The sequence below is a fragment of the Coregonus clupeaformis genome, unplaced genomic scaffold (assembly GCF_020615455.1).
Source record: "Coregonus clupeaformis isolate EN_2021a unplaced genomic scaffold, ASM2061545v1 scaf0105, whole genome shotgun sequence".
NCBI classification, from domain to species: Eukaryota; Metazoa; Chordata; class Actinopteri; order Salmoniformes; family Salmonidae; genus Coregonus; species Coregonus clupeaformis.
In genome coordinates, this window is record NW_025533560.1 from 627,442 (window position 1) to 644,585 (window position 17,144).

The 17,144-nt window shown below is 44.0% G+C and overlaps 1 protein-coding gene across 2 annotated transcripts in view; it reads right to left on the reverse strand.

Moving 5' to 3' along the window:
- LOC121580542 (ubiquitin carboxyl-terminal hydrolase 33-like) overlaps positions 1-17,144 on the reverse strand; it is a 70,333-nt gene that overhangs the window by 22,355 nt on the left and 30,834 nt on the right. For both annotated transcript variants that reach the window (XR_006658221.1, XM_041895481.2), the window contains exons 8-9: positions 13,972-14,085; positions 10,825-10,903 (exon numbers count right to left, since the gene is read on the reverse strand). Coding sequence is in view for 1 of the 2 variants with exons in the window: in XM_041895481.2 (XP_041751415.1) it covers positions 10,825-10,903; positions 13,972-14,085 (193 nt within the window). In the remaining variant the exon portion in view is untranslated. The remainder of the gene's footprint in view (positions 1-10,824; positions 10,904-13,971; positions 14,086-17,144) is intronic.

A 17,144-nucleotide genomic window follows, 5' to 3' on the forward strand; every position in this document is an offset into this window, starting at 1 on the left:
CAGCAGCTATTTTTTTACACAAAATATGAAACATGACATAATACAGAACATTAATAGACAAGAACAGTTCAAGGACACAACTACATACATTTCTTTTTTAAAGGCACACGTTTCCTACACATCAATAAATACACACAAACTATCTAGGTCAAAAAGGAGAGAGGCGTTGTGCCGTGAGGTGTTGCATTATCTGTTTTTTGAAACCAGTTCTGCTGTTTATTTGAGCAATATGAGATGGAACAGAGTTCCATGCAATAATGGCTCTATATAATTCTGTACGCTTTCTTGAATTTCTGGATTTGGGGACTGTGAAAAGACCCCTGGTGGTATGTCTGGTGGGGTAAGTGTGTGTGTCAGTGCTGGGTGTAAATTGACTATGCAAACAATTTCGGATTTTCAACAAATGAATGTTTCTTATAAAAAGAAGTCATGCAGTCAGTCTCTCCTCAACTCTTAGTCAAGAGAGACTGGCCTGCATAGTATTTATTTCAGCCCTCTGATTACAATGAAGAGCAAGACGCGCCGCTCTGTTCTGGGCCAGCTGCAGATTAACTAGGTCTTTCCTTGCAGCACTCGACCACACGACTGGACGATAATCAAGATAATCAAGACAAAACTAGAGCCTGCAGAACTTGCTTTTTGGAGTGTGGTGTCAAAAAAGCAGAATATCTCTTTATTACAGACAAACCTCTCCCTATCTTTACAACCATTGAATCTACAGTGGCTTGCGAAAGTATTCACCCACCCTTGGCATTTTTCCTATTTTGTTGCCTTACAACCTGGATCATTTGATTTACACAACATGCCTACCACTTTGAAGATCAAAATATGTTTTATTGTGAAACAAACAAGAAATAAGACACACCCCCCCCAAAGTCAATACTTTGTAGAGCCACCTTTTGCAGCAATTACAGCTACAAGTCTTTTGGGGTATGTCTCTATAAGTTTGGCAAAAACTGCTCCAGCTCCTTCAAGTTGGATGGGTTGCGCTGGTGTACAGCAATCTTTAAGTCATACCACAGATTCTCAATTGGATTGAGGTCTGGGCTTTGACTAGGCCATTCCAAGACATTTAAAATGTTTCACCTTAAAACCACTCAAGTGTTGCTTTAGCAGTATGCTTAGGGTCATTGTCCTGCTGGAAGGTGAACCTCCGTCCCAGTCTCAAATCTCTGGAAGACTGACACAGGTTTCCCTCAAGAATTTCCCTGTATTTAGCGCCATCCATCATTCCTTCAATTCTGACCAGTTTCCCAGTCCCTGCCAATGAAAAACATCCCCATAGCATGATGCTGCCACCACCATGCTTCACTGTGGGGATGGTGTTCTCGGGGTGATGAGAGGTGTTGGGTTTGCGCCAGACATAGCATTTTCCTTGATGGACAAAAAGCTCAATTTTAGTCTCATCTGACGAGAGTACCTTCTTCCATATGTTTGGGGAGTCTGCCACATGCATTTTGGCAAACACCAAACGTCTTTGCTTATTTTTTTTCTTTAAGCAATGGCTTTTTTCTGGCCACTCTTCCGTAAAGCCCAGCTCTGTGGACTGTAGGGCTTAAAGTGGTCCTATGGACAGATACTCCAATCTCCGCTGTGGAGCTTTGCAGCTCCTTTAGGGTTATCTTTGGTCTCTTTGTTGCCTCTCTGATTAATGCCCTCCTTGCCTGGTCCGTGAGTTTTGGTCGGTGGCCCTCTCTTGGCAGGTTTGTTGTGGTGCCATATTCTTTCCATTTTTTAATAATGGATTTAATGGTGCTCCGTGGGATGTTCAAAGTTTCGGATATTTTTTATAACCCAACCCTGATCTGTACTTCTCCACAACTTTGTCCCTGACCTGTTTGGAGAGCTCCTTGGTCTTCATGGTGCCGCTTGCTTGGTGGTGCCCCTTGCTTAGTGGTGTTGCAGACTCTGGGGCCTTTCAGAACAGGTGTATATATACTGAGATCATGTGACAGATCATGTGACACTTAAATAAAGTCCACCTGTGTGCAATCTAACTAATTATGTGACTTCTGAAGGTAATTGGTTGCACCAGATCTTATTTAGGGGCTTCATAGCAAAGGGGGTGAATACATATGCACGCACCACTTTTCCATTATAATTTCTTTTCAATTTTTTGAAAGATTTTTTTTTTATTTCACTTCACCAATTTGGACTATTTTGTGTATGTCCAAATAAAAATCAATTGAAAATACAGGTTGTAATGCAACAAAATAGGAAAAACGCCAAGAGAGATTAATACTTTTGCAAGGCACTGTATACGTTTTGACCATGACAGTTAACAATCGAAGGTAATGCCAAGTAATTTAGTCTCCTCAACTTGTTCAACAGCCACACCATTCATTACCAGATTCAACTGAGGTCTAGAACTTAGGGAATGATTTGTACCAAGTACAATGCTCTTAGTTTTAGAGATGTTCAGGACCAGTTTATTACTGGCCACCCATTCCAAAACAGACTGCAACTCTTTGTTAAGGGTTTCAGTGACTTCATTAGCTGTGGTTTCTGATGCGTATATGGTTGAATCATCAGCATACATGGACACACAGGCTTTGTTAAATACCAGTGGAAAGGTCATTGGTAAAAATAGAAAAGAGTAGAGGGCCTAGAGAGCTGCCCTGCGGTACACCACACTTTACATTAGAGAAGCTTCCATTAAAGAAAACCCTTTGAGTTATATTAGATAGAATAGCTCTGAATCCACGATATGGCAGAGGTTGAAAAGCCATAACACATATGTTTTTTTCAACAACGGGTTATGGTCAATAATGTCAAAGGCTGCACTGAAATCTAACAGTACAGCTCCCACAATCTTCTTCTTATCAATTTCCTTCAACCAATCATCAGTCATTTGTGTCAGTGCAGTACATGTTTAGTGCCCTTCTCTATAAGCATGCTGAAAGTTTGTTGTTAATTTGTTTACAGAGAAACAGCATTGTATTTGGTCAAACACAATTTTTTCCAACAGTTTGCTAAGAGCTGGCAGCAAGCTGATAGGTCTGCTGTTAGAACCAGTAAAGGCCGCTTTACCACTCTTTGGTAACGGAATTACTTTGGCTTCCCTCCAGGCCTAAGGACAAAGACTTTCCTCTAGGCTCAGATTAAAGATATGACAGATAGGAGTGGCTATAGTCAGCTACCATCCTCAGTAGCTTTCCATCTAAGTTGTCAATGCCAGGAGGTTTGTCGATACCAATAATTTTTCCACCTATCCCACACTAACATTACACATTTTCAAACTTGCAATGCATTTCTTTAATTATTTGTTTTTTTCATGCATGAATACGTTGTTGGCATTTCCTGCCTAAGTTTGCCCACTTTGCCAATGAAGGAATCATTAAAATAATTGGCAACATCAAACGGTTTTGTGATGAATAAGCCATCTGATTCGATGAAAGATGGAGTTGAATTAGTCTTTCTGCCCATCATTTCAAGTACTCCAACGTTTTTTTCCATCATTCTTTATATCATTGATCTTGGCTTCATAAGACAGTTTCTTCTTCTTTTGTTGAGTTTAGTCACATAATTTCTCAGTTTGCTGTAAGTCAGCCAGTCAGATGTGCAGCCAGCCTTATTAGCCACTCCTTTTGCCCCGTCTCTTTCAACCAGACAGTTTTTCAATTCCTCATCAATCCATGGAGCCTTAACAGTTCTAACAGTCAGTTTCTTAACAGGTGCATGTTTATCAATAATTGGAAGAAGCAATTTCATAAATTCATCAAGTGCTGCAACTGGGGGCCTCCCGAGCGGTCTAAGGCACTGCATCGCAGAGCTTGAGGCGTCACTACAGACCCGGGTTCGATCCCAGGCTGTGTCACAGCCGGCCCGTGACCGGGAGACCCATGATGCGGCGCACAATTGACCCAGCGTCGTCCGGGTTAGGGGAGGGTTTGGCCGGCCGGGATTTCCTTGTCCCATCGCGCTCTAGCGACTCCTTGTGGTGGGCTGGGCGCCTGCAAGCTGACTTCGGTCACCAGCTGGACAGTGTTTCCTCCGACACATTGGTGCGGCTGGATTCCGGGTTAAGCAAGCAGTGTGTCAAGAAGCAGTGCGGCTTGGCAGGGTCGTGTTTCGGAGGACGCATGGCTCTTGACCTTCGCCTCTCCCGAGTCCGTACGGGAGTTGCAGCGATGGAACAAGACTAACTACTAATTGGATATCACGAAATTGGGGAGAAAAAGAGGTAAAAGTACCCAAAATAAAGTGCAGTGCCTGGTGGCTCCTTATAGTCAAAATCTTTTATATGATCTCTTATACACTATTTTAGGCCCAGCTTTTGGAACTTTGGCTTTCCTGGATATAGCCACTATATTGTGATCACTGCATCCAATGGGTACGGATACAGCTTTAGAACAAAGTAATACAGTATTAGTAAAAATGTGATCGATACATGTGGATGATCTTGTTCCTGTAGTGTTTGTAAACACCCTGGTAGGTTGATTAATAACCTGAACCAGATTACAGGCACTGGTTACAGTGAGAAGCTTCCTCTTGAGCGGACAGCTTGATGAAAACCAGTCAATATTTCAGGTCCCCAAGAAAGTAGACCTCTCTGTTTAAATCACATACACTATCAAGCATTTCACACATATTATTTACATACCGACTGTTCGCACTTGGTGGTTTATTTCACCTTCACAGAAACCAGGAATCGTGGTCACAGGCAGGCAATGGTCATACACAGGTAGACAAACAGGCAGGAGAATCAAAAACTAGGACTGAAGGCTATAACAGGTTATAATAATAATAATAACAATAATAATAATAATATGCCATTTAGCAGACACTTTTATCCAAAGATTTTTTTGTGTATGGGTGGTCCCGGGGATCAAACCCACTACCTTAGCGTTACAAGCGCCGTGCTCTACCAGCTGAGCTACAGAGGACCACACAAACGAGCTAGGAAAAGGCTTAGTAGAGTCAAACCGAACAATACCTCACAAGGCACAAACAGAAAGAACTGAACTAAATAAGGAGCTGATGAGACCAGGTGAGTAACTAACACAGGTGGAATCAATGAACAAAAATGAAAGACAGGGCTACGTTCAAGAACACAAAGAAACAGGGCTACGTTCAAGAACACAAAGAAACAGGGCTACGTTCAAGAACACAAAGAAACAGGGCTACGTTCAAGAACACAAAGAAACAGGGCTATGTTCAACAACACAAAGAAACAGGGCTACGTTCAAGGACACAAAGAAACAGGGCTACGTTCAAGAACACAAAGAAACAGGGCTACGTTCAAGAACACAAAGAAACAGGGCTACGTTCAAGAACACAAAGAAACAGGGCTACGTTCAAGGACACAAAGAAACAGGGCTACGTTCAAGAACACAAAGAAACAGGGCTACGTTCAAGAACACAAAGAAACAGGGCTACGTTCAAGAACACAAAGAAACAGGGCTACGTTCAAGACACAAAGAAACAGGGCTACGTTCAAGAACACAAAGAAACAGGGCTACGTTCAAGAACACAAAGAAACAGGGCTACGTTCAAGAACACAAAGAAACAGGGCTACGTTCAAGAACACAAAGAAACAGGGCTACGTTCAAGACACAAAGAAACAGGGCTACGTTCAAGACACAAAGAAACAGGGCTACGTTCAAGAACACAAAGAAACAGGGCTACGTTCAAGAACACAAAGAAACAGGGCTACGTTCAAGAACACAAAGAAACAGGGCTACGTTCAAGAACACAAAGAAACAGGGCTACGTTCAAGAACACAAAGAAACAGGGCTACGTTCAAGAACACAAAGAAACAGGGCTACGTTCAAGGACACAAAGAAACAGGGCTACGTTCAAGAACACAAAGAAACAGGGCTACGTTCAAGAACACAAAGAAACAGGGCTACGTTCAAGAACTCAAAGAAACAGGGCTACGTTCAAGAACACAAAGAAACAGGGCTACGTTCAAGAACACAAAAAAACAGGGCTACGTTCAAGAACACAAAGAAACAGGGCTACGTTCAAGACACAAAGAAACAGGGCTACGTTCAAGAACACAAAGAAACAGGGCTACGTTCAAGAACACAAAGAAACAGGGCTACGTTCAAGAACACAAAGAAACAGGGCTACGTTCAAGAACACAAAGAAACAGGGCTACGTTCAAGAACACAAAGAAACAGGGCTACGTTCAAGAACACAAAGAAACAGGGCTACGTTCAAGAACACAAAGAGACAAGGCTACGTTCAAGAACACAAAGAAACAGGGCTACGTTCAACAACACAAAGAAACAGTGCTACGTTCAAGGACACAAAGAAATAGGGCTACGTTCAAGAACACAAAGAAACAGGGCTACGTTCAAGAACACAAAGAAACAGGGCTACGTTCAAGAACACAAAGAAACAGGGCTACGTTCAAGGACACAAAGAAACAGGGCTACGTTCAAGAACACAAAGAAACAGGGGCTACGTTCAAGAACACAAAGAAACAGGGCTACGTTCAAGAACACAAAGAAACAGGGCTACGTTCAAGACACAAAGAAACAGGGCTACGTTCAAGAACACAAAGAAACAGGGCTACGTTCAAGAACACAAAGAAACAGGGCTACGTTCAAGAACACAAAGAAACAGGGCTACGTTCAAGAACACAAAGAAACAGGGCTACGTTCAAGAACACAAAGAAACAGGGCTACGTTCAAGACACAAAGAAACAGGGCTACGTTCAAGACACAAAGAAACAGGGCTACGTTCAAGAACACAAAGAAACAGGGCTACGTTCAAGAACACAAAGAAACAGGGCTACGTTCAAGAACACAAAGAAACAGGGCTACGTTCAAGAACACAAAGAAACAGGGCTACGGTCAAGAACACAAAGAAACAGGGCTACGTTCAAGAACACAAAGAAACAGGGCTACGTTCAAGAACACAAAGAAACAGGGCTACGTTCAAGGACACAAAGAAACAGGGCTACGTTCAAGAACACAAAGAAACAGGGCTACGTTCAAGAACACAAAGAAACAGGGCTACGTTCAAGAACTCAAAGAAACAGGGCTACGTTCAAGAACACAAAGAAACAGGGCTACGTTCAAGAACACAAAAAACAGGGCTACGTTCAAGAACACAAAGAAACAGGGCTACGTTCAAGACACAAAGAAACAGGGCTACGTTCAAGAACACAAAGAAACAGGGCTACGTTCAAGAACACAAAGAAACAGGGCTACGTTCAAGAACACAAAGAAACAGGGCTACGTTCAAGAACACAAAGAAACAGGGCTACGTTCAAGACACAAAGAAACAGGGCTACGTTCAAGAACACAAAGAAACAGGGCTACGTTCAAGACACAAAGAAACAGGGCTACGTTCAAGAACACAAAGAAACAGGGCTACGTTCAAGAACACAAAGAAACAGGGCTACGTTCAAGAACACAAAGAAACAGGGCTACGTTCAAGAACACAAAGAAACAGGGCTACGTTCAAGAACACAAAGAAACAGGGCTACGTTCAAGAACACAAAGAAACAGGGCTACGTTCAAGAACACAAACAGGGCTACGTTCAAGAACACAAAGAAACAGGGCTACGTTCAAGAACACAAAGAAACAGGGCTACGTTCAACAACACAAAGAAACAGGGCTACGTTCAACAACACAAAGAAACAGGGCTACGTTCAAGAACACAAAGAAACAGGGCTACGTTCAAGAACACAAAGAAACAGGGCTACGTTCAAGAACACATACAAACAGGGCTACGTTCAAGAACACATACAAACAGGGCTACGTTCAAGAACACATACAAACAGGGCTACGTTCAAGAACACATACAAACAGGGCTACGTTCAAGAACACAAAGAAACAGGGCTACGTTCAAGAACACAAAGAAACAGGGCTACGTTCAAGAACACAAAGAAACAGGGCTACGTTCAAGAACACAAAGAAACAGGGCTACGTTCAAGAACACAAAGAAACAGGGCTACGTTCAAGAACACAAACAGGGCTACGTTCAAGAACACAAAGAAACAGGGCTACGTTCAAGAACACAAAGAAACAGGGCTACGTTCAACAACACAAAGAAACAGGGCTACGTTCAACAACACAAAGAAACAGGGCTACGTTCAAGAACACAAAGAAACAGGGCTACGTTCAAGAACACAAAGAAACAGGGCTACGTTCAAGAACACATACAAACAGGGCTACGTTCAAGAACACATACAAACAGGGCTACGTTCAAGAACACATACAAACAGGGCTACGTTCAAGAACACATACAAACAGGGCTACGTTCAAGAACACAAAGAAACAGGGCTACGTTCAAGAACACAAAGAAACAGGGCTACGTTCAAGAACACAAAGAAACAGGGCTACGTTCAAGAACACAAAGAAACAGGGCTACGTTCAAGAACACAAAGAAACAGGGCTACGTTCAAGAACACAAAGAAACAGGGCTACGTTCAAGAACACAAAGAAACAGGGCTACGTTCAAGAACACAAAGAAACAGGGCTACGTTCAAGAACACAAAGAAACAGGGCTACGTTCAAGAACACAAAGAAACAGGGCTACGTTCAAGAACACAAAGAAACAGGGCTACGTTCAAGAACACAAAGAAACAGGGCTACGTTCAAGAACACAAAGAAACAGGGTTACGTTCAAGAACACAAGGTTGACTAAGAAAATAAATACAGAACCTTACAACAACACTTCAATAACACTTGATATAAGCTTGTCTCTAAGCATTACAGGGATATAGCTGTGAATATATACCGCAACACCTCCCCCATAAGTGTTCCTGTCTCTTCTATAGATGCTATATCCTTGTATTGCTACTGCTGTATCATCAAATGAATTATCTAAGTGAGTCTCAGAAATGGCTAATATGAGTGTTATCTGATGTTAACAAGTTATTGATTTCATGAACCTTATTTCTAAGGCATGGGCTATTTTCAGCACTTTTCTGGGTAGCTTATCAGAGATAGACATAATACTGAAAAGAGCAAAGCAAGAGAAAACAATATACATTCAGCAGTCCATTAATCAGTTGGTGTGTATGTGCTGCGGAGTTGAAGCTATGACACCATAGGCTTGGCTCTCTCATTCCTTCCAGGCTTCTGGGAGGGAGGGTGGACAATGAGCCTGTCATAGAGCATGTTAGCAATGTCCCCACGCACTCTGTCAGCTTTCATGGCTGGGATAAGTTCTTTCCTCTTCTGGCGCACAGCTTCAGGATAGTCCTCGTTGAGGAAGACATACATTCCTCTCAAGTTCTTGGCTCTTTCCAGAACAGCTACCTTGTCCTTGAACCTCAGGAACTTGATGACTATTGCCCTGGGCCTGTCACCTGGGCCAGTGGTGGGTTTTCCAGTCCTGTGGGCGCGCTCCACCTCAGTCTTCCTGTGGTTCATCTTCAGTTTCTCAGAGATCATGTCCCTCACTTTGTCCTCAGACTCAGTCCAGGTCTCATGTGGAGACTTTGCAATTCCGTCCACAACCATGTTGTTCCACCTTGATTGTCCCTCGAGATCTGATTCATCCGTCATTGTTATCATGGATTCACACACAGAACTGATGTCCTCTCTCAATGACTTACAGATTGCTGTCATCTTGCCGTTCTCCTGTTTAAACTCATCGAGCTGACCCTGGGAGAACTGCAAGCTGTTCTTCAGGTCCTGGACCTCTCTGGTCAGGTCGTCCAGTATTTTATTAGTTAAATCCACCAGTATTTGGACACAACACTTGAAGCTATTTTTTCTTGTTGTTGTAACAACTGCTTGTAGAACTATTTTTGTTCATTTAAAAGATCCTTCAACTGTGATAGAGAGACACCTCTGTCCCACTGGCTTTGGTCTTTGTCATGGTAACATCGTAGGTTACCCTGTTACTCCTCTCAGCTCCAGACAGGACAGGTCACAGGGAAGACTGGAAGCAACAAACAGCAGGGATCTAGACAGCCACAAACCCGGGACAATCCGCGGTCCCAGCCACAATGGCTAACCGCGTCGCGGGCTGCGTTCAAACCCTCGACAAAACCCTGCTAGCTTGATATGCAGCTAGGCTAGCTGCTACGCCAAACAGCTCCACAGACCCGTGCTTGGTCGGCAGGATCACTGGACAGAGACCAGCAGTCCCAGCAACTGATGCCATCAAAGCTCAAATCACTAAGCTAAGGACCCTGGGACTAAACAACTCCCTCTGTAACTGGATCCTGGACTTCCTGACGGGCCGCCCCCTGGTGGTAAGGGTAGGCAATAACAATAATAATAATAATAATAATAATAATAATAATAATAATAATAATCTACCTATATATACATATTACCTCAATTACCTCGACTAACCTGTGCCCCCGCACATTGACTCGTTACCGGTACCCACTGTATTTAGCCTTTTTATTTTATTGTTGCTGTTTTATTTTTTACTTTAGTTTATTTAGTAAATATTTTTCTTAACTATTATTTTTCTTAAAACTGCATTGTTGGTTAAGGGCTTGTCAGTAAGCATTTCACTGTAAGGTCTACAGCTGTTGTATTCGGCGCATTTGACTAATAAAGTTTGATTCTCTCAGGAGCCTGGAAGTTCCTCCCTCCATTCATCTGGATGATAATTCCCAGCCTGCCTTGCAGAGCAGAGCAGCATAGCGTGACAAATTAATATCCCCTGACTAAAACTGCAGAACAAACAGTGAACTAACACTGTATCAACCACAGAATGGTGTCAACCCAAAGAGAAATAGACTGTTAATCATATCTCAGTTCATGGTTGAAAGAACCTATTCTTCAGTTTACTGGTTCTGTAACAGAGAAGAGCCTATCTGCCTGCCTGGGAATAGTAGCTTTCATAGACACCTGTTTTACCTATTACAAACCCTATTAACACAAAGAGAAGACACCTACCTGTTGTGAGTATCCTCTGAACATGGGGTTAACAGCCTTGATCCCCTGGAACAGACTGGTAGGGACAACATAGGATGGCCTGAATCACCACAGGAAGAAAAGGTTAGGACTGTCTGAAACACCACGGGAAGAAAAGGTTAGGACTGTCTGAAACACCACGGGAAGAAAAGGTTAGGACTGTCTGAAACACCACAGAACAAGAATAGTTTAAATTTGTTTTTTATTATTAACCTTTATTTAACCAGGGGAACCCATTGAGACCAGGGTCTCATTCCCAATGGTGCCCTGAGAACAACAGTTCAAGCAATGTGAGAAACAATTTTGTATTTAAGGATCCCCATTGGTTCCTGCCAAGGCAGCAGCTACTCTTCCTGGGGTTTATTATAGATCCCCATTGGTTCCTGCCAAGGCAGCAGCTACTCTTCCTGGGGTTTATTATGGATCCCCATTAGTTCCTGCCAAGGCAGCAGCTACTCTTCCTGGGGTTTATTATGGATCCCCATTAGTTCCTGCCAAGGCAGCAGCTACTCTTCCTGGGGTTTATTATGGATCCCCATTAGTTCCTGCCAAGGCAGCAGCTACTCTTCCTGGGGTTTATTATGGATCCCCATTAGTTCCTGCCAAGGCAGCAGCTACTCTTCCTGGTGTTTATTATGGATCCCCATTAGTTCCTGCCAAGGCAGCAGCTACTCTTCCTGGGGTTTATTATGGATCCCCATTAGTTCCTGCCAAGGCAGCAGCTTCTCTTCCTGGGGTTTATTATGGATCCCCATTGGTTCCTGCCAAGGCAGCAGCTACTCTTCCTGGGGTTTATTATGGATCCCCATTAGTTCCTGCCGAGGCAGCAGCTACTCTTCCTGGGGTTTATTATGGATCCCCATTAGTTCCTGCCGAGGCAGCAGCTACTCTTCCTGGGGTTTATTATGGATCCCCATTAGTTCCTGCCAAGGCAGCAGCTACTCTTCCTGGGGTTTATTATGGATCCCCATTAGTTCCTGCCGAGGCAGAAGCTACTCTTCCTGGGGTTTATTATGGATCCCCATTAGTTCCTGCCAAGGCAGCAGCTACTCTTCCTGGGGTTTATTATGGATCCCCATTAGTTCCTGCCAAGGCAGCAGCTACTCTTCCTGGGGTTTATTATGGATCCCCATTAGTTCCTGCCAAGGCAGCAGCTACTCTTCCTGGGGTTTATTATGGATCCCCATTAGTTCCTGCCAAGGCAGCAGCTACTCTTCCTGGGGTTTATTATGGATCCCCATTCGTTCCTGCCAAGGCAGCAGCTACTCTTCCTGGGGTTTATTATGGATCCCCATTAGTTCCTGCCAAGGCAGCAGCTACTCTTCCTGGGGTTTATTATGGATCCCCATTAGTTCCTGCCAAGGCAGCAGCTACTCTTCCTGGGGTTTATTATGGATCCCCATTAGTTCCTGCCAAGGCAGCAGCTACTCTTCCTGGGGTTTATTATGGATCCCCATTAGTTCCTGCCAAGGCAGCAGCTACTCTTCCTGGGGTTTATTATGGATCCCCATTAGTTCCTGCCAAGGCAGCGGCTACTCTTCCTGGGGTTTATTATGGATCCCCATTAGTTCCTGCCAAGGCAGCGGCTACTCTTCCTGGGGTTTATTATGGATCCCCATTAGTTCCTGCCAAGGCAGCGGCTACTCTTCCTGGGGTTTATTATGGATCCCCATTAGTTCCTGCCAAGGCAGCAGCTACTCTTCCTGGGGTTTATTATGGATCCCCATTAGTTCCTGCCAAGGCAGCAGCTACTCTTCCTGGGGTTTATTATGGATCCCCATTAGTTCCTGCCAAGGCAGCAGCTACTCTTCCTGGGGTTTATTATGGATCCCCATTAGTTCCTGCCAAGGCAGCAGCTACTCTTCCTGGGGTTTATTATGGATCCCCATTAGTTCCTGCCAAGGCAGCAGCTACTCTTCCTGGGGTTTATTATGGATCCCCATTAGTTCCTGCCAAGGCAGCGGCTACTCTTCCTGGGGTTTATTATGGATCCCCATTAGTTCCTGCCAAGGCAGCGGCTACTCTTCCTGGGGTTTATTATGGATCCCCATTAGTTCCTGCCAAGGCAGCAGCTACTCTTCCTGGGGTTTATTATGGATCCCCATTAGTTCCTGCCAAGGCAGCAGCTACTCTTCCTGGGGTTTATTATGGATCCCCATTAGTTCCTGCCAAGGCAGCAGCTACTCTTCCTGGGGTTTATTATGGATCCCCATTAGTTCCTGCCAAGGCAGCAGCTACTCTTCCTGGGGTTTATTATGGATCCCCATTAGTTCCTGCCAAGGCAGCAGCTACTCTTCCTGGGGTTTATTATGGATCCCCATTAGTTCCTGCCAAGGCAGCAGCTACTCTTCCTGGGGTCCCTCAGGTCACTACTCTACATACGCTTGTGCATAGTGCATATGTCCTTGTGTGTGTATGCGTGTGTGTTCACGGTCCTCGCTGTTTCATGAGGTGTATTTGTATCTGTTTTTTAAATCTAATTTTACAACTTGCATCAGTTACTTGATGTGGAATAGAGTTCCATGTAGTCATGGCTCTATGTAGTACTGTGCGCCTCCCATAGTCTGTTCTGGACATGGGGACTGTGAAGAGACCTCTGGTGGCGTGTCTTGTGGGGTATGCATGGGTGTCCGAGCTGTGTGCCAGTAGTTCAAACAGACAGCTCGGTTCATTCAACATGTTAATACTTCTCACAAATGCAAGTAGTGATGAAGTCAATCTCTCCTCCACTTTGAGCCATGAGAGATGTACATGCATATTGTAATTGTCCTAAGTCCCTCTTTGTGGCACCTGACCAACAGTAGTCCAGGTGCGACAAAACTAGGGCCTGTAGGACCTGCCATGTCGATAGTGTTGTTAAGAAGGCAGAGCAGAGCTTTATTATGAGAAACAGTTACAACATTTCAAACAAATGGCGTTCCATTCAAAAGGGCAACTAATATATACAATCAATCAAAACAAGGGCACATTTATTAATCAGAGCCCTACATTCACATTCTGGGACCAAATAATCAAGTTTTAGAGTGACCTGTAGGGCCAGGACTGCAGAAACTGGCCACATAACATCTTCTAAACTGTCTATAATATAATAATAGCAAGTAAATATGTGTGTGAGAATGAGACGTGTACCTGTTCTTGTGCCAGAGGTCTGACACCAGTTTCTGGTAGCTCTTACTCAGAGCAGGCTTCTTGTCTGTCCTCACCAGACCTCCACACTCCACAAAGAACTGGGTCAGAGGAGGACTGGAGACAGGAGAAAGAGAGAGATAGAGAGACAGGAGAGAGAGAGAGAGAGAGAGAGAGACAGGCAGAGAGAGACAGGCAGAGAGAGAGAGAGACAGGCAGAGAGAGAGAGAGAGAGAGAGAGAGAGAGAGAGACAGGCAGAGAGAGAGAGACAGGCAGAGAGAGAGACAGGCAGAGAGAGAGAGAGACAGGCAGAGAGAGAGAGAGAGACAGGCAGAGAGAGAGAGAGCGAGAGAGAGAGACAATAAAAATGATTGACAAATCAAAATCAATCAATCCAAACTGTGCAGGAGACATTTGATGAATTACAAAAAAACAAAAAAGTTGAATGACATTCAGAGATTGTCAAGCCAAGCCTTCGATACTGGGTAAGTCTACAAGGTTGGGTGGGATGGATGTTCTGTCTATTTATTGTGGTGTTGAAAACGCAAAACATGATATTGACGTGCCCTAAGTCAATATGCTTTGTTTATTGGTTGTGTGGTGCATTGGCACACACAACCGTTGGTGGAAAATTCATTGCATATATTTTATATAATTATAATTATGGCATCAAAAATGTTGAAAATGTGATTGTTGTTAGTCACTCAAACTCAGATATCATATTCAAAACTGCAAACATCTCTCTCCACCCTATGGTAAAATGAGTAGAATTGCAAGAAATTAGCTGTAGGAGCAAACCATTTGTAGGAGCGAACCATTTTCGTGAACGGGGTGTTGTACCTAATAAACTGGCCACTTTATGAAATGAATACAGCATTGTAATATTGATGCCTTTCTCTCTCTTGCAGGGGAATTAGACGAATAATCTGCAGTCACTAGATGCCCAAGCCTCAAAACCAGAAACACTTCTCATTTTAGAATAAATGTTACCATTTTTATTGGTTTTCCTGTATCTGCATGAGTCCATCAAAACACAGTCGATTGCACAAAACAATGTCTAGTCATTCCCAAGTGAGGGGTCTCTCAAGGATATTAACCTCCAACATTCATAAACGTGTTCAGTACATGAGGATGTGGTGATTATCCTGGTGGCTGGGAGGTTCCCAAGTTCTTTACACCTGTCTGGGTGTCAGGTCATTCAACCTGGGGGAGAAATGGACCTGACATCTCAGTGCTGGTTCAACGTCCTCTATAACGTCCATGAAGAAAACGAATAATAAAACAGATGTTATTTAGTGAAACACGTCAATTCTAGTCTTCATTTTGACAGTTCGTTGCAAAAGTGATCATATTTGGGTCTTTTAGTAGTAAATCTATACTGAACAAAAATATAAAACGCAACATGCGACAATTTCAAAAGATTTTACTAATTTAAGTTCATCAAAGGAAATCAGTCAATTTAAATAAATAAATTAGGCCCTATTCTATGGATTTCACATGACTGGGAATACAGATATGCATCTGTTGGTCACAGATACCTTTAAAAGAAAAAGGTAGGGGCGTGGATCAGAAAACCAGTCAGTATCTGGTGTGACCAAGATTTGCCTCATGCAGCGCAACACATCTCCTTCGCATAGAGTTGATCAGGCTGTTGATTGTGGCCTGTGGAATGTTGTCCCACTCCTCTTCAATGGCTGTGCAAAGTTGATGGATATTGGCAGGAACTGGAACACGCTGTTGTACACGTCGATCCAGAGCATCCCAAACATGATCAATTGGTGACATTACAGACGCAGTGTTCCAGTCCCCTGTAGTCTTCCATTGACTATGTACAGACCCAGTGTTCCAGTCCCCTGTAGCCTTCCATTGACTATGTACAGACCCAGTGTTCCAGTCCCCTGTAGTCTTCCATTGACTATGTACAGACCCAGTGTTCCAGTCCCCTGTAGTCTTCCATTGACTATGTACAGACCCAGTGTTCCAGTCCCCTGTAGTCTTCCATTGACTATGTACAGACCCCAGTGTTCCAGTCCCCTGTAGTCTTCCATTGACTATGTACAGACCCAGTGTTCCAGTCCCCTGTAGTCTTCCATTGACTATGTACAGACCCAGTGTTCCAGTCCCCTGTAGTCTTCCATTGACTATGTACAGACCCAGTGTTCCAGTCCCCTGTAGTCTTCCATTGACTATGTACAGACCCAGTGTTCCAGTCCCCTGTAGTCTTCCATTGACTATGTACAGACCCAGTGTTCCAGTCCCCTGTAGTCTTCCATTGACTATGTACAGACCCCAGTGTTCCAGTCCCCTGTAGTCTTCCATTGACTATGTACAGACCCAGTGTTCCAGTCCCCTGTAGTCTTCCATTGACTATGTACAGACCCAGTGTTCCAGTCCCCTGTAGCCTTCCATTGACTATGTACAGACACAGTGTTCCAGTCCCCTGTAGTCTTCCATTGACTATGTACAGACCCAGTGTTCCAGTCCCCTGTAGTCTTCCATTGACTATGTACAGACCCAGTGTTCCAGTCCCCTGTAGTCTTCCATTGACTATGTACAGACCCAGTGTTCCAGTCCCCTTGTAGTCTTCCATTGACTATGTACAGACCCAGTGTTCCAGTCCCCTGTAGTCTTCCATTGACTATGTACAGACCCAGTGTTCCAGTCCCCTGTAGTCTTCCATTGACTATGTACAGACCCAGTGTTCCAGTCCCCTGTAGTCTTCCATTGACTATGTACAGACCCAGTGTTCCAGTCCCCTGTAGTCTTCCATTGACTATGTACAGACCCAGTGTTCCAGTCCCCTGTAGTCTTCCATTGACTATGTACAGACCCAGTGTTCCAGTCCCCTGTAGTCTTCCATTGACTACGTACAGACCCAGTGTTCCAGTCTCCTGTAGTCTTCCATTGACTATGTACAGACCCAGTGTTCCAGTCCCCTGTAGTCTTCCATTGACTATGTACAGACCCAGTGTTCCAGTCCCCTGTAGTCTTCCATTGACTATGTACAGACCCAGTGTTCCAGTCCCCTGTAGTCTTCCATTGACTATGTACAGACCCAGTGTTCCAGTCCCCTGTAGTCTTCCATTGACTATGTACAGACCCCAGTGTTCCAGTCCCCCTGTAGTCTTCCATTGACTACGTACAGACCCAGTGTTCCAGTTTCTGTTGTTGTTCT